Below are 17,809 nucleotides of genomic sequence, written 5' to 3'. Positions count from 1 at the left end.
GACCAACCTAGATAGTATACTCAAAAGCAGAGACATTACTTTGCCAACTAAGGTCCGTCTAGTCAAGGCTATGGTTTTTCCAGTGGTCATGTATGGATGTGAGAGTTGGACTGTGAAGAAGGCTGAGCACCGAAGAATTGATGCTTTTGAACTGTGGTGTTGGAGAAGACTCTTGAGAGTCCCTTGGACTACAAGGAGATCCAACCAGTCCACTCTGAAGGAGATCAGCCCTGGGATTTCTTTGGAAGGAATGAGGCTAAAGGTGAAACTCCAGTACTTTGGCCACCTCATGCGAAGAGTTGACTCATTTGAAAAGACTCTGATGCTGGGAGGGATTCGGGGCAGGAGGAGAGGGGGTCGACAAAGGATGAGATGGCTGGATGGCATCAGTGACTCAATGGACGTGAGTCTGAGTGAACTCCGGGAGTTGGCGATGGACAGGGAGGCCTGGCGTGCTGTGATTCATGGGGTCGCAAAGAGTGGGACAAGACTGAGCGACTGAAATGAACTGAAGACAGAAGCCAACCTGGTGGGTGGTTTCGGAAAATGGTGGAACTTACAACCCCTTCCATTCCTTTGTTCCTTTTGCTTGTGGCATCACATATTCTATTTTCCTGTTTCCCTGAAATTTTCACTTCTCAGTTATGTCACCTTGATCAGTATTTTTAATGGAAACACAAAAGACACTGAATAGCCAAAGCAATCTTGAGAAAGAAAAATGGAACTGGACGAATCAACCTTCCTGATTTCAGACTATACCACAAAGCTATAGTCATCAAGACGGTATGGTACTGGAACAAAAACAGAAATACAGATGGAACAAGGTAGGAAGCCCACATATAAACCTATGCATCTTTGGGAACCCTATCTTTGACAAAAGACACAAGAATATACAATGGAGAAGACAGCTTCTTCAATAAGTGATGGGAAAATTGGTGATGGGAAAACTGGACAGCTACACGTAAAAGAATGAAATTAGAACACCTCCTTACATCTACAAAAATAGTCCCTAAATGGATATGCCTGTTCTCTATATTCCCTCACTCTCTACCTTTTCATCTACCAATTATGTCTCCATTACCTTGGAAGACTCATCTCTGCAGACAAGGGCAGGTGCAATATACATGTTTATCACTCCTTGCCATCTCATTCACATGTAACATACGTGGCACCCCATGAGCACAGAATGCCAATGGACCCACAACGTGTGAAAGTTCAGCAAAACTCACTTTAAAGTGAGTACAAGTGTGTTAGGTCCATGACTGAATAAGTGTGGGCCCTGACCACCCTAAAGAGCACATGAACCAGATCTTTTGCAGAAAGGAGAAAGTAACCATTGGGATTTTTCAGTCATCAGCTCAATAAAAACCAGCTTTGCCTGTCTGACATTATATTCTTAGTACCTTTCATTATTTTATTTTTTCTCCCTTTTACATTTTATTATTATATCTCCCTATCAAGTAGGGGCAGGGGGCCTTCCCTGGTAGCTCAGTTGGTAAAGAATCTGCCTGCAATGCAAGAAAACCCTGGTTCAATTCCTGAGTCAAAAAGTTATCCTGGCGAATGGATAGGTTACCCACTCCAGTATTCTTGGGCTTCCCTGGTGGCGCAGATGGTAAAAAATTTGCCTGCAATGAGGGAGACGGGTTGGATTCCTGTGTTGGGAAGATCCCCTGGAGGAGGGCATGGCAACCCACTCCAGTATTCTTGCCTGGAGAATCCCATGGACAGAGGAGTCTGACAGGCTTTGGTCCATGGGGTTGCAAAGAGCTGGACACAACTGAGAGACTAAACATAGCACAGTACCCTGTAGGGGAGCAGTTTTTAAGAGGATAAGTACTTTTGTAATTTAAACAGTCTGCTTTGGTAAACTTAACGCTCAGTTTAAAAAATTACATTAGTATGAGAAAGCTTTCTAAGTAAGATGATTTTTCTGACGTTTTGATTATAGAACACATGTACTTCTTACAAAAGAAGGAACTGTCACAGATTGTAAGATAAAATGCCATCATTTCTCTTATTGAAAATTCAGTTTTATTTGGAATAACTATTTCTGATAAAATCTTCATTTAATTCTTGTGTTTTTAGAGGATGGTTATATAATTTTATGAAGACTGTTTTCCTCTCAAAACATTATTGGATTAAGCTTACTTCCCAGGTTAATAAATTTATTAAAAATTGGCTTTTTTTGACAGGTAGACAGTTTAAACCCATATATTTAAAATGGATAACCAACAAGGACCTACTGTATATCACTGGGAATTCTGCTCAACATGTGGCAGGCTGAATGCGAGGGGAGCTTGGGGGAGAACAGACACAAGTATATGTATGGCTGAGTCACTTTGCTGTGGGCCTCAACTATCACAACACTGTTAATTAGCTGTATTTCAATATAAAATCAAGTTTCAAAAAATGGTTTTGTGTGTGTATTTAAAAAACAACCTTAGGGCAGAGACTCACTCTGCCACTACTATAGTCAATGTTCCTATTGAGAAACTATAAGGGAACACATGGAACAACAGACTGGTTCCAAATAGGAAAAGGAGTACGTCAAGGCTGTATATTGTCACCCTGCTTATTTAACTTATACGCAGAGTACATCATGAGAAACGCTGGGCTGGAAGAAGCACGAGCTGGAATCAAGATTGCCAGCAGAAATATCAATAACCCCAGATATGCAGATGATACCACCCTTATGGCAGAAAGTGAAGAAGAACTAAAGAGCCTCTTGATGAAAGTGAAAGAGGAGAGTGAAAAAGTCGGCTTAAAGCTCAACATTCAGAAACTAAGATCATGGCATCCAGTCCCATCACTTCATGGCAAATAGATGGGACACAGTGGAAACAGTGGCTGACTTTAATTTTTGGGTTCCAAAATCACTGCAGATGGTGACTGCAGCCATGAAATTAAAAGACGCTTGAGTCTTCCCTGGTGGCTCAGATGGTAAAGCATCTGCCTGCAATGCGGGAGACCTGGGTTCGATCCCTGGGTTGAGAAGATCTCCTGGAGAAGAAAACAGCAACCCACTCCAGTACTCTTGCCTGGAAAATCCCTCAGACAGAGGAGCCTGGTAGGCCACAGTCCATGGGGTCGGAAAGAGCCAGACACGACTGAGTGACTTCACTTTCACTACTCCTTGGAAGGAAAGTTATGACCCACCTAGACAGCATATTTACAAGCAGAGACATTACTTTGTCAGCAAAGGTCTGTCTAGTCAAGGCTATGGTTTTTCCTGTGGTCATGTATGGACGTGAGAGTTGGACTGTGAAGAAAGCTGAGCGCCAAAGAATTGATGCTTTTGAACTGTGGTGTTGGAGAAGACTCTTGAGAGTCCCTTGGACTGCAAGGAGATCCAACCAGTCCATCCTAAAGGAGATCAGTCCTGGGTGTTCACTGGAAGGACTGATGTTGAAGCTGAAACTCCAATACTTTGGCCACCTGATGGGAAGAGCTGACTCATTTACAAAGACCCTGATGCTGGGAAAGATTGAGGGCAGGCGGAGAAGGGGACAACAGAGGATGAGATGGTTGGATGGCATCACCGACTCAATGGACATGGGTTTGGGTGGACTCCGGGAGCTGGTGATGGACAGGGAGGCCTGGCGGCCTGCGGTTCATGAGGTCACAAAGAGTCCGGCATGACTGAGCAACTGAACTGAACTGACTGAAGTGATCAGAGATTTCCTTCTCAGAACTCCCTAGTACAGAGATTATCTCACTGTCATACAGCAGCAACGATAAAACTGCAAGGATCCAATGGCCTTTGTTCATCTACTGTGTATCAGATTCTTTTTTTTAAATTTCTCATTCAATCCTCACCATAATCCTGTGAGGTTCCAGTACTACTCCACCTCCACCAACAAGCTTATAAACTCTTTAAATTGGCGCCTTACCATGTGTAAATAGTATTTTGGTATCCTTTGTGTAAGTTTAAAAGATCTAAGTAGGGGGAAGTTTAGGGGTCCTTCAGTCCCTTAACTAATGGCTGTGATTCTTTCCAGAAATGCAACCAGCTCAGTAAAGGAAATGAAGCCTCCACTGCCCCTGAGGAGACCCAGTTACTTTGATCGACTAATTCAGTGGAGCAGGATCCTAGTAGTAGGGGCTTGGTTTTACTCTACACCACTGGGTGACCCGGGCACCAACTGGCTACCCCTCTTCCGTCCCTTCAGTGGGTCTCAGATTACTTATGTGTGAGACCAGAAACTTGGATAAAGTTTTCTTTGACTTTACCTGAACTAACTCGTGGTGACAGGCAGTGAGGCGGAATCAGGAAAGAGAAGTTAACCATCCTCTCATGGTCTGGGAAGGACAGATGTACTGATTTAAATTCGGAGTCCGCAGCTGAGAGGAAGAGCCAGTCCAGGAGCGGAGATCCAGCGTCCCAGGTCCAGAGTCTGGGTCCCAGGTCCTGAGAGGCAGCTGAAGCAGCAAGCGCCCCTTTGCCGGAAGCCCCGCCCACTTCTTCACCCGGGTTCACCCCAAGTCTCGGCCTCACGCTCGGCCTCGGCGGCGAACTATATTTCCCAGAATGCCATTCAAGCCGCTTCGCAGGGCGCCAGTAAGCGCCTTGGGTGACGCCATCAGCCGGCGCGGTGTTTAGACTTTACTGATGTCGTGGCGCATTGGAGGAAGAAGTTGCTGTTTCGCCGGGCCCTGGTCCTGAGGACGCGATCCAGGTGGTCCCTGGCCTCTTCCTACCCACCCCTCTGCCCGCCTTTCCCCCCGCTCCTCTGGCAGGATGAGGCGTGCAGGCCTGGGTAAGAAGAGGCTGAGATTCGAAGTTCTGGGACCCTGGAACTGGCGGTGCTGGGCGCAGGGGCGCGGGGGTGGAAATCGGACTGGCCTCTTGTCTCTGGAATCTGAAGCAGAGAGCAGGGTGTATGGAGGAGTCTTTGGAAATGGTGTCAAGTGGAAACACCACCGTTTGTTCCAGATCCTAGTGGGTTCCTTAAGTTTGGTTCTGTCTCAAGTTATGGATGGTAGGTTTAGATGGAATAGTGGAGAATTAGGGGTGAGGTATGTACAGGTACCAACGCAGTGAGGAGTTTTTTTGTAGTGTTACTGTCTGAGCGCGGTTGTGGAAATTGCCGAGTTTCCATAGTTGCTGAAGTCTGTCTTCGCTTCTCTCTGCTGGACCTAATGTTAGTTTCTTCAGAAGTGAAGTTTGAAGAGTGTTGCATGCAAAGCACACTGATAATAATCGTATTCGCCTGGTAACAGTGAGTTTCACAGGTAAACACAGGTGTCATTTTTGTTAAAGGCCGTGATGTGGATCTTCGGAGTCAAAGGCCATTTTACCCAGAACATTTCTTATCTGACCCTTGTTCCCCTGGTAAGACGGTAGAATGCAGTAATACCTGGTGACTTAGCATTTGTTCTTGACTTTTGGCCTAGGAAGTAGTTCACCAAGCAGCAGAACAAATTAGGCACAAGAATTTACAGTGGGCTGTTACAGCACAAAGCCATTAAAACAGCATTTTCTGGTTCTGGAACTATTAAGAGATGACACCTGCCATATTAATATACAGTATATCTAAATATATGACATACTTGAAAAAGGATAATGTTTGTTACCTTTTTCAATTCTTATAATTCGATGGAAAAAGAGTGTTTCCAAAGTGTCAGGTATTTAAAGTTAGTGAAAGTTGCCAGTAACTCTAGGCATGTACATTGATTAGTAAATTGTAGTATGAGAAAAACCTCTTGAAAAATGTAGTTTTTGTGAATACTTGGCTCATAAAAGGACAATTGGCTGGGTAAATTGTAGAGAAAAAAAATAACTCAGTTTGAACAAGTTTAGTTTTATATGCCTAAATGAGTTTCCTTTTTATCATTAATGACAGCAAACATTTATTGTGTAGTTGAGTAAGCTCTAGGTATACAGTCCTTTGTGGCTTCCCTGTGGCTTAGTGGTAGAGAATCCACCTGCCAATCCTGGAGGTGCACACGAGATGCAGGTTCAATCCCTGGGTCAGGAAGATGCCCTGAAGAAAGAACCCCCTCCAGTACTCTTGCCTGGAGAATCCCATGGACAGAGGAGCCTGGCAGGCTACAGTCCATGGGGTTACAAGTCCATGGAGTGCTCAGTCAGGACTGAGCACTCACAGGCAGTCCTGTGTAGCTCTGTTCATGCTCCCCAAGCTTCTAATCTAGTTGAGGAGTAGAAATATGTACAAAAATAAATTATGGTACAAGGTGGTAGCTATACAACTAAATACCAAATAAGTTCTGTAGGCCGTGAATGTCCCAGGGATTTCACAGAGAGCACTTGGTAATTTGTGTGGACATAGAAGCCTCAGCTGCAGCTTAATAGCAAAGTGTAGGAGAGTTTGTTTCCAGTTGGAAGTGTGACCCTCTCCTCGTTCCAAACAGTTGTAGGACAGAATCTAGAATTATGAATGATGTGTTTAAGGGATTATGGTTAAACCAGTTTGGTTGAAGTAGGAGACATAGAACCAGAACCAACCACGTTGTGGAGACCTTTGAGTACCAGGTCAAAGAATTTGGATCTCATCAGTAGGTCTTTGGGCCTTTTTGAAAGTTTTGTGCAGCAATATGCTGTGAAATTGCAGAGAGAGGAACTTGAGAGATGGTGGTTCTGAGCCCTGACTGTACACTAGAATCACCTAGAGAGCTTTTAAGGCTTGAATACCTGGACCCCAGCCCAGACCAACTAAGTCAGAATCTCTAGGATAGAGTGTTTTTGTTTTTTTCTTTTTAAAGTTTGTTTCTAAACTCCTCTGTAGTTGAGAGGAGGAAAAGTGATTCCTTAGGTGTCTGTTGTTGTAAATTACATTGGTGTGATGTGACATGATGTGACAAGAGCTTTTTTTCTTTTTTAAGTATCAGTGTGTATTGGGGTCCTGAATCCGATAAACATTCATGTAGAGAAGCCCCCGCACTTCCTCGGCATGCTTGGTGCCTCAGCTGGGCCTAACTCTTTGTGACCCCAAGACCTATAGCCCGCCAGGCTCCTCTGTCCAGGGAGTTTTCCAGGCAAGGATACTGGACTGGGTTGCCATTCCCCTCTCCAGGCCCACAGTTCACATGACTGTCTAAGTGACTTGGTTCATTTATGATAGACACTGTGCAGAAGTAGCATTTGTTTATGGACACAGTCTGAGGATTATCTTTGACACCCATTAGCTTTCCTACAAATTTTCATGCCAGTAAGTCACACAAAAGAAGTGGCTAAACTTGGAATAACAACTCCTAACTTTTGATCTTTTTTTTTTTAAATACTGGGGATGGATGATGGTGTGAGGGAAGATTAACTCTTTAATAGGAGAAGGTGCTTTGAAAGCTTTCTGGACAATAAATGGGAATTTCACTTTTAATAAATGGAACAGTACAGAACTCTAAAAATAAAAATAAGATATACAAAAATAATAATGAAGGGAATAGAAACAAATAGCCACTAATTTAGAACTGAATTCCTTGGGGAAGTTGTCAAGTGGTTAATTCAACCAGTCAGTAATGACTTACTGGGTGAACATTATTTATATAGCATATTAATTGTATAAAATATGAAGATATTTTTATTTCCTTTAAGGATTTTGGTCTTTATTAAAGTAGAATTTGTATAGCATATCATTGATGAATAGGGTGAGAATGCATTTTTTAAATGATTCTTTTAATTGTGGAGTAGAGGCGAATAATATGTCTAGTCACTTGTCCTTACATTGTACAATGGCACACTTACAGAACTTTGTAGATGATGGATCAGCAATTGAGGGAAATTTGAGGAAGGCAACTCTTTCTCCTCAGTAATATACTTGTTTAACATCTTGTTGTGGTTTTTGTGGTGGTGGAGATTGTGTGTCTCCTGCTTGAAGTACTTGTTAGATACAGGGATACAGAAAAAGGCTGAGACGCTGCTTTTGTCCTCAAAGACGCTTATGACCACGTTGACAAAGGCAGACACATTCAAAGCTGAATAACTGAATTCAGATTCTGTTAGTTAATTAGTTCATTTACAAGTATTTACTGGCTATGCCTTACTGTGTATATATGTTTTGGGGGGATCTATAGCCATGAGCAGAACAAACTTAGTTTCTGCCCTTGGAGTGCAGTCCAGAGGATGATATTAGTGTTATGTATAGTCAGAGCTGTAGGAATTCAAAAGAGGGTTTTGCTTTTTAGAGAAAGTGAGAGTTTTACTATGCCTGGAAAGAGCTTCCTGTTCACTTTCCAACACTTGCTTCAGTCACCAGTGTTGCCTGCTACTTTCTGCCCTTCCATCTTACTGTCAGCACCACTTCATTCACTCTGAGCAGACAGAGGCCTCTAGTCTCTGTATTATAGTGCCAGGCTTCCATTGCCAGTCTAGTCCCCAGAATCCATATATATCACCTACTCTTTTGACAAGGAATCTCAACATCTTGGGGCTCTGTTCTTCAGCAGCCCCAACACTGCACTCCAACTCTTGTTTCAGTCAACCCTCCAGGTTCTCATGGGCTGATATAGGTTGATCAGTGTTTCTGCAGAAAAATCACACATCCAGGTGAAAAATCACACTACAGTATAATTGCCTCAGCCACAATTGCTTTATCCCTGTAGTAATCCTATACAATCCTGGTTATTTTCCTCCATTATTCTCTACAGTTTTTTTCCCCAAAAGATCACCATTCTTCAGAGACAGGCTTTTCTTTTATTTCACTGAGAAAATTGTCAACAGTTTTTTTTTTTTTTCTTTTAAATGCAATTAGGTAATACCCTCACCAATGCTTTCCTTTCTCAGTCCTCCAACGTGTTAGTATATGCATTCACTGTTCAAGGCTCACTCCACCTGTTGGAGTGCCTGATGAATATCAAGTTATATTGGGAGTGCCTGGGACTGTTGTCCTGTATCCCAATGCTCTTCCCTAGAAGAAGAGCTCTGAAAAGTATTGATAGCACCTAGAAAGAACAAGGGATCTGATGCATGATAGTTTCTCAAGTATTGTTGAAGAATGAATGAGTCTCCCTCTTAAATCTCAGTTAATATTCTCCATAAGTTATTCTCGCTCTCTTCTGTTTAAAAGAGATGTCCATAAAGGACCTTCCCTCTGCCATACTCCATCCTGTTGTATTATCCCATCTCTGCCTTTCCCTTCACAGCCAAGCTTCTTCCATAGGTAGTTGATGTTCCTATTTTTAGGTGTGTGTGTGTGTGTGCGTGTGTGTGTTTAATGGTATAGTTCTAGAGAGCAGGAAATACGTCCAGAATACCCTTATATATCATTGTCTATTTCAGATTCTTGTGGGCAATCAGTAAGCAGTCAACAAATGCATATTGAGCTGAATTCAGTATCCTTTGCTTAAGAGAGGTTATTAGAGTTGTTCTGAACCCTATTTGGTTATTAATTTTTAAAGTTCATTCGGAGTGTGAGTATTACAGACATACCTGGTCTGTCTTGTCAGCTCCCTCCAGGGGTCTTTTTCGGTTCTTTCTAGTCAGGGTTTCAGAAAGGACTTGTTTTTGCTACAACTCTGCTCGGGACTGATCCTTGCAGGTGAAGGAGTACCCCCTGGCAACTATGGGAACTATGGCTATCCTAATAGTGGGTATAGTGCCTGTGAAGAGGAGAACGAGAGACTCACGGAAAGTCTGAGAAACAAAGTAACTGCTATAAAATCTGTAAGTATATAACATATACTTTTTAGTTTGTACATTTATATACATATATTTTTTTTTCATGGGAGGAAGGGATAGGGCGTTTGGGACAGACATGTACACACTGCTATATTTAAAATGGATAACCAACACGTACCTACTGCATAGCACAGGGAACTCTGCTCAATGTTATGTGGCAGCCTGGATGAGAGGGTTGTTTGGAGGAGAATGGATACATGTGTATCCTTTGAGTCCCTTTGCAGTTCAGCTGCAACTATGACAAAATTGTTAATTGGCTGTACTCCAGTACAAAATTAAAAGTTTAAAAATATATACTTTAATAAGCCTAGGGGATTAGTCCCACAAAACTATATAGTTCAGTGATCCGAGCTTTCCCCCTAGATTTAACAATTCAGGGATAATAAAGCAACTAAATAGCCCAAATCACCTAAGTTCAGTTCAGTTCAATCACTCAGTCTTGTCTGACTCTTTGTGATGCCATGGACTGCAGCATGGAGGCTTCCCTGTCCATCACCAACTTGTGGAGTTCACCTAAACTCATGTCCATTGAGTCGGTGATGCCATCCAACCATCTCATCCTCTGTTGTCCGCTTCTCCTCCCGCCATTAATCTTTCCCAGCATCAGGGTCTTTGCAAATGAGTCAGCTCTTCACATCAGGTGGTGAAAGTATTGAATTTTCAGCTTCAACATCAGTCCTCCAATGAACACCTAGGACTGATCTCCTTTAGGATGGACTGGTTGGATCTCCTTATATTCCAAGGGACTCTCAAGAGTCTTCTCCAACACCACAGTTCAAAAGCATCAATTCTTCGGCCCTCAGCTTTCTTTACAGTCCAATTCTCATATCCATACATGACTACTGGAAAAACCATAGCCTTGACTAAGTCAGACCTTTGTTGACAAAATGAAGTCTGTACTTTTTAATATGCTGTCTAGGTTGGTCATAACTTTCCTTCCAGGGAGTAAGTGTCTTTTAATTTCATGGCTGCAGTCACCATCTGCAGTGATTTTGGAGCCCCAAAATTAAAATCAGCCACTGTTCCCCATCTATTTGCCATGAGGTGATGGGACAGGATGCCATGATCTTCGTTTTCTGAATGTTGAGTTTTAAGCCAACTTTTTCACTCTCCTCTTTTACTTTGATCAAGAGGCTTTTTAGTTCTTCCTCACTTTCTGCCGTAAGGGTGGTGTCATCTGAATATCTGAGGTTACTGATATTTCTCCCAGCAATCTTGATTCCATCTTGTGTTTCTTCCAACTCAGTGTTTCTCATGATGTACTCTGCATATAAGTTAAATAAGCAGGGTGACAATATACAGCCTTGAGGTACTCCTTTTCCTATTTGGAACCAGTCTGTTGTTCCATGTCCAGTTCTAACTGTTGCTTCTTGATCTGGATACAGATTTCACAGGAGACAGGCTAGGTGGTCTGGTATTCCCATCTCTTTCAAAATTTTCCACAGTTTATTGTGATCCACACAATCAAAGGCTTTGGCATAGTCAATAAAGCAGAAATAGATGTTTTTCTGGAACTCTCTTGCTTTTTCCATGATCCAGCAGATGTTGGCATTTTGATCCCTGGTTCCTCTGCCTTTTCTAAATCCTGCTTGAGCATCTGGAAGTTCACAGTTCACATATTGCTGAAGCCTGGCTTGGAGAATTTTGAGGATTACTTTGCTAGCGAGTGAAATGAGTGCAATTGTGTGGTAGTTTGAGCATTCTTTGGCATTGCCTTTCTTTGGGATTGGAATGAACACTGACCTTTTCCAGTCCTGTGGCCACTGCTGAGTTGTCCAAATTTGCTGGCATATTGAGTGCAGCACCTTTACAGCATCATCTTTTAGGATTTGAAATAGCTTAACTTGAGTTCCATCACCTCCACTAGCTTTGTTTGTAGTGATGCTTCCTAAGTCCCACTTGACTTCACATTCCAGGATGTCTGGCTCTAGGTGAGTGATCACAGCATCATGATTATCTGGGTCATGAAGATCTTTTCTGAACAGTTCATCTGTGTATTCTTGCCATCTCTTCTTAATATCTTCTGCTTCTGTTAGGTTCAAACCATTTCTGTCCTTTATAGAGCCCATCTTTACATGAAAAGTTCCCTTGGTATCTCTAACTTTTTTAAAGAGATCTCTAGTCTTTTCCAGTCTAATGTTTTCCTCTATTTCTTTGCATTGATCATTGAGGAAGGCTTTCTTATCTCTCCTTGCTATTCTTTGGAACTCTGCATTCAGATGGGTATATTTTTCCTTTTCTCCTTTGCTTTTCGCTTTTGTTCTTTTCACAGCTATTTGTAAGAACTCCTCAGATAGCCATTTTGCTTTTTTGCATTTCTTTTTCTTGGAGATGGTCTTAATTCCTATCTCCTGAACAGTGTCATGAACCTCCGTCCATAGTTCTTCAGGCACTCTATCAGATCTAGTCCCTTAAATCTATTTCTCACTTCCACTGTATAATCATAAGGGATTTGATTTAGGTCATACCTGAATGGTCTAGTGGTTTTCCCTACTTTCTTCAATTTAAGTCTGAATTTGAAAATAAGGAGTTCATGATCTGAGCCACAGTCAGCTCCTGGTCTTGTTTTTGCTGACTGTAGAGCTTCTCCATCTTTGGGGGCAAAGAATATAATCAGTGTGATTTCACTGTCGACCATCTGGTGATGTTCATGTGTAGAGCCTTCTCTTCTGTTGTTGGAAGAGGGTGTTTGCTATGACCAGTGCGTTCTCTTGGCAAAACTCCATTAGCCTTTGCCCTGCTTCATTCTGTACTCCAAGGCCAAATTTGCCTGTTACTCCCGGTATTTCTTGACTTCCTACTTTTACATTCCAGTCCCCTATAATGAAAAGGACATCTTTTTTGGTTGTTCTAAAATGCCTTGTAGGTCTTCATAGAACTGTTCTGCTTCAGCTACTTCAGCTTCTTCAGCGTTACTGGTCGGGGCATAGACTTGGATTACTGTGATATTGAATGGTTTGCCTTCGAAACAAACAGATCATTCTGTCGTTTTTGTGATTGCATCCAAGTACTGTACTTTCTTTAATACAACTGTCATTTATTCCAGGGAAAGAAATTTCCATGAGAAAAGCTTTGGTTAATAAGGAGCCTAAATTATCAATATTTGTATTAAAACTCAAGTAAGTCTTAATTTCCTCCAAATGTTGTATTTTTTAAATTATTAACATTATATGATATTGCTTAGTTCAATAATCAATTCCTATTGATTTATTAAGACCTTGAAAATAATACTCATTTCAGAATGTAACAGTCTCCAGGCTGAATACAATTCTACTTTCCAAAAACTAATGAACTATCAGTTAAGTTTTAGTAATGTGACTCAAAATTTAAACATAACCTGAGTACAGGTTAGAAAATGTCAAAACTTATGGTATACATATTTTTTGGGGGGGAGGGGGGCTCATAGTTTATGTATTTATTTGTTTTACTTTACAATGTTGTATTGGTTTAGATATATGCATTTCAAGCTTCAGCTTTTTTTGGTGGTTAAATCTTAAATACTGCTTGTAGTGGTTTGCAATGCCACAGTGCAGTTACAGTGTGGTAATCTCAGAGCCTTCCACCTTCCACCCCCAAGCAGCTCATCTTCTGACTTTCCGTCTTCTAGTCTCCAAAGCTACGAATCTCAGTCTTCTGTGTGTCTGCCTTTGAACCTCCTGTCAGTCACCAAGTCCTGTGTTCCTTCTCTCTGCTGTTCCTATTTTGACCTTCCTGGTTCTAGTACTATGCCCCGGTTTTCTTCAGTGGACTATTGGGAAAGCCTTTTAACCTATCTGTTTCCCATTTTTCGTATGTTTCAGTCTGAGCTACACCCAGTAGTCATCACAGTCACCTTTTTGGTTTTTAGAGTATTTTTAAAAGTGCATTCTACACTCCCAGAAGTCTTCAGTGGCCTCCCATGATGTGAGAAATGAAGTTCGCACTCTGTAGCTTGATGAGACAGGTTCTGCAGAGATTGCCCCAGCCTTTTAGACCTCACCTCCTGTGCTTCAGAACATGTGCGTGCGGCGGCCAGCCAGATTTGCATGTCCCTCGTGCCCTGTGCGCGCGGTCGCCCTCCCACTCCTGCGTCTTTGCTCATGCAGTCCCCGTGCCTGGGGCATCCTCTCCCTCCCGACCCTGGCTGAAGTCTTGCCCATCTGAAAGGCTCCATCTCTTCTTTTCACCTTCTCTCCTCCAGGCTTCACCTGATGACCACATAAACCTAACGTTTTCCTTGTGAACATAAGATCATTTGTACCACTTCTGTAGCACTTATTGTGTAACGATCTGCATTGGAATTGTTTGCATGTAAAAGAAATTTATCAGAATACAGCGTTTTCTGTTGTAGTTTTACATTCTACATAGCACCTAACGTATTTCCTTATAGTGTATTGAGTTAATATGTATTAAATAAAGGAATTACCAAAAGATAGTTTTGATTATGCATTAAAATAAACATGTGTGGTACACTTACAGAGCATTCATTGGAAGCTTATGTTGCCAAAACTTAATTGATAGCTCATTAGTCTTTGGAAAACAGAATTGTATTTCAGCCTAGAGACTGTTTTCAAGGTCTTATTAAATCAAAAGGAGTCAATCTATGAACTAAGCAATATTGCATAATGTTAATAACTTAGAAAATACAACATTTTGGAGGAAATTAAGAATTAAATGATTTTTTAAAATTCCAATATTGATCATTTAGGCTCCTTGTTAGAAGAAAGCCTTTTTCTCATGCATATTTCTTTCCCTGGCATGAAGGACAGTTGTAAAAGTAGTTAGGAGATTTGGGCTGGCTAGTTTCATAGTTGCTCTATTATTTCTGAATTGTTAAATTTGGGGGAAAAGCTTATATTCTGATGTATAGAATCATAGAATGGTTTTGTGTTAATATTACCCCAGATACTTACAAAATAAGCTGAGGACAATATTTGCAGTGGTTTACCATGATTTTTTAGTAGTTTCCAATGTTTAGTAGTAGTGTATTTATTCAGCTATTTTAGAAGTGAAGTCTTTGATGAATTTGTCATATGAAGTATTAGATAGTTTTTGATTTGAATAGCAGCTGTAGTCACATATGCTAACTTCATTCAGACTCAGCCTCTTCTCTGCATAGCTTCATAATGTGGGTAACACTAACTTGTAAATTTTTTCCAATTTGTTATCAAATTTTAAAGAAACAACACCTTTAGAATCTAAAGAAATAATTAATTTAGGCATATAGTCAAAGTAATGTCACATTCATTAGGAAAATATCACATATCTGAACTTGATAATATGGGAACTTAGATAACATTTTTAAAATGTAAGTGAAGAAATATACAAACAAATGCTATTGTGTGAATGATATAAAGAGAGAACAAAGAATTCAAGGATAAGAGGACAGGAAAGAAACACGTACCTAAATTAAAAGATGGAGTTGAATATTAAGTTTAAATCAAAATGAAGAACAGGGAGACAATGTCTATAGGTGAGAAGGAATAGAGATTCTAAATTAGTTTTCTTTTTAATTATGAAACTAAGGTAACTTTATAGGAGACTTGGAAAACACAGAATGAAATAATATTTCCACTATATATTACAATTAATTTTTTAAGTAGATTAAGATTTTTAGTTGAATTTTCAATATCAAACTCTCAAAAATGAATGGACAGAAAAGTAGAATGATATAGTAGACTTGAAAACACTGTGAGCCTATTCAATATAATTAAGATTTATACAGTTTCACACAACATCAGGATATAAATTCTATCAAGTTCCCATAGACTGTACACTAGGAGACACTGAAGCATATCCAGAGACATAAGACCAAGTGCAAAAATTTGATGGCCTCAAGGTATTGAAATCATACAGTGTCTGTTCTCTTACCACTGTGGAATTATGTTAGAGATCAGTATCAAAAGATACTTGAAAATAACACACATATTTTCAAGTGCAATGTGACATTTCCCAAGAGAGATCTTTGACTTGGCCAATTGAAAGCCTCAACAAAATTAAAAGATTGAAAAAACAGGGTGATTGCAGAGAAGAAAGCATTTAAATGTGAAGTTAATATCAAACTGAGAACTTAATATCAAAGATACTTTAAAAACCCCATATATACTATGTTGTTAAAAAAAAAAAGGAAATTAACATATGATACAGTATTAACTAAAGTACAGCTTTTATCCAAATTTCACAAAATTTTATGCTAGTGTTCATTATTTGTTTTCATCCCTTATTCAAGATTCCATATTGAATTTAGTTGCATTGATCAGCTTCAGCTGCATGCAACAAATTCTGATAAATTCTCTTTTATTCTGCTACAAATATTTTCTAATTTTCTTTGTTATGGCTTCTTAGATATACCCATCATTTAAAAGTGGACATTTAATTTCTAAATTAGTTTTTATTAATTTCAGTGGGAAAAATAACCAAAGAATAAAGTATGTTTTATATTTTTAAGAATGCAGTTTTATTTGAAAAAACATATATGCTTAGAATGGCATTGTTGTTTTTACTTTATAACACTTAAAAACATTTAGGCAAGTAATGATGTTTATGCTTTTTTCTTTGTAGCTTTCCATTGAAATAGGGCATGAAGTTAAACATCAAAATAAATTATTAGCTGAAATGGTAAGTGGTTATGATTTTAACTTTAAGAAACTTGATTGGATATTCTCAGATTTGGCTTGGACTAACTCTGAGAGTTGTTTTTGCCCTATTTTTACATTTTTCGTCTTGCCTAACCCATATGAGTAGGAGGAGGAGGTAGGAGTGAGTGTATATTTTATCTTGTATTTAGAACACTGTTAAAGACTCAGGACAAATGAGTCAGTTTCAAGCTGTCTTTAAGATCTCAGCAGATATAGACTGCCAAGTAAATGCTTTATAACCAGTCAACCAAATGTCTTTCACCTAATGTAAACCTGTCTTCTGCTTGATCTCCTAAGATCACTGTGAACAAGTCAATAAGACTGAATATAGTAACATCCCCAGGCTTTTTCTCTCTAAACAAGCTCAGTGAGGTATACCTTTTCTTGCTAGAGACTCTTTTCATTCCTCACTGTTTATTTTGGACGTCAAACTCCTCTAGACCTCCCCTAGTTTCTTCAAATGCTTTTAAAATTGTGCTATTTAAGAATGAATTTTGCACTTAAAGTTTTCTAGTGAAGGTTGTACATTAGAATCACTTGAGGAACTTTGAAAATATCCATGCCTGGTTCTCACTTGAAATGTGCTGATTCAGAATTTTAGGGAGCGGGGTGTCGCTCGGTATATGTATTTTGAAAAAATTTTACGTCCCAGGTGATTTTGTTGCATAGCCCTAGGGAAGAGCTACAAATGTAAAGTGCTTAAGCTGCCTGGAACCTGAAGTGTACAAGGCTGTCATTATGTCAGGACCTTACATCTCCGGTCATTGAGATTTCTAAAAAAGTGCAGTCTTCCCAAAGCATACGCAGCTCTCTCACCGGCAGGGCTTCTCTAGCTGTGTTTTAGTGTGGCCGTTTTCCCCGTCCATATTTGAAGTCTTTACCACAGTTTACTACTGCTGCATGAGAGACTCTTAACTTTTAATAGATTCCGCTGACCTTCAAAGTCAGCTTCCTAAACAAAAGGATCTTCAAAGTAAAGGTACATTTAACTGCTAACTATATTCAGTGGATCAACTGCTGTGCTGGGAAGCAACTAACCATTTAACCTTGGAGAGTGATACCTCCAACAAAATGAGGGGGAAACCTGTGTGATGGTCAATGGACCTCTTACTTTTATTGTTAATGTTTTTTAATCCACATAATTGGAATAAGACCTAAATACTTCAGGATTTTGAATTACTCTGGAGCTGAAAGAATGTTTATTGGGTAATGAAAGAGCTTATTTATTGAGAAAATTATTTTGCATGGAGTAATCAGGTTGATTATCCAAGTTATACGCAGGCTCCAGAAAATGTCATTAAAAGTGTATTCTAATGACTATATATTAAATTAGTCAAATATGCATATGTAGAATGTTAGAATCCAACTATTATGTTTCCCTTTTTTCCTCACAGGATTCCCAGTTTGATTCTACAACTGGATTTCTAGGTAAAACTATGGGAAAACTGAAGATTTTATCCAGAGGAAGCCAAACGAAGTTGCTGTGCTATATGATGCTATTCTCATTCTTTGTCTTTTTTGTCATTTACTGGATTATTAAACTGAGGTGATGCAA

The 17,809-nt window shown here is 40.0% G+C and overlaps 1 protein-coding gene and 1 long non-coding RNA gene across 3 annotated transcripts in view; one reads left to right on the top strand and one right to left on the bottom strand.

Moving 5' to 3' along the window:
- LOC138439132 (uncharacterized) overlaps window positions 1-4,647 on the bottom strand; it is an 18,576-nt gene extending 13,929 nt beyond the window's left edge. Inside the window, exon 1 of one of the 2 annotated variants that reach the window (XR_011256582.1) lies at window positions 4,234-4,647. This is a non-coding gene — a long non-coding RNA (uncharacterized lncRNA). The remainder of the gene's footprint in view (window positions 1-4,233) is intronic. The other variant, XR_011256583.1, reaches the window with a different exon arrangement.
- Window positions 4,546-17,809, top strand: BET1 (Bet1 golgi vesicular membrane trafficking protein). Its single transcript, XM_069587425.1, has 4 exons — window positions 4,546-4,760; window positions 9,498-9,622; window positions 16,178-16,234; window positions 17,649-17,809. The coding sequence occupies exons 1-4, from the start codon at window positions 4,742-4,744 to the stop codon at window positions 17,802-17,804; spliced, it is 357 nt and encodes a 118-aa protein (XP_069443526.1). The 5' UTR covers window positions 4,546-4,741; the 3' UTR covers window positions 17,805-17,809.

The sequence above is a fragment of the Ovis canadensis genome, chromosome 4, assembly GCF_042477335.2.
Source record: "Ovis canadensis isolate MfBH-ARS-UI-01 breed Bighorn chromosome 4, ARS-UI_OviCan_v2, whole genome shotgun sequence".
NCBI classification, from domain to species: Eukaryota; Metazoa; Chordata; class Mammalia; order Artiodactyla; family Bovidae; genus Ovis; species Ovis canadensis.
The sequence above is the reverse complement of the archived record's forward strand: the minus strand, read 5'-3'. Positions and strand labels throughout refer to the sequence as shown.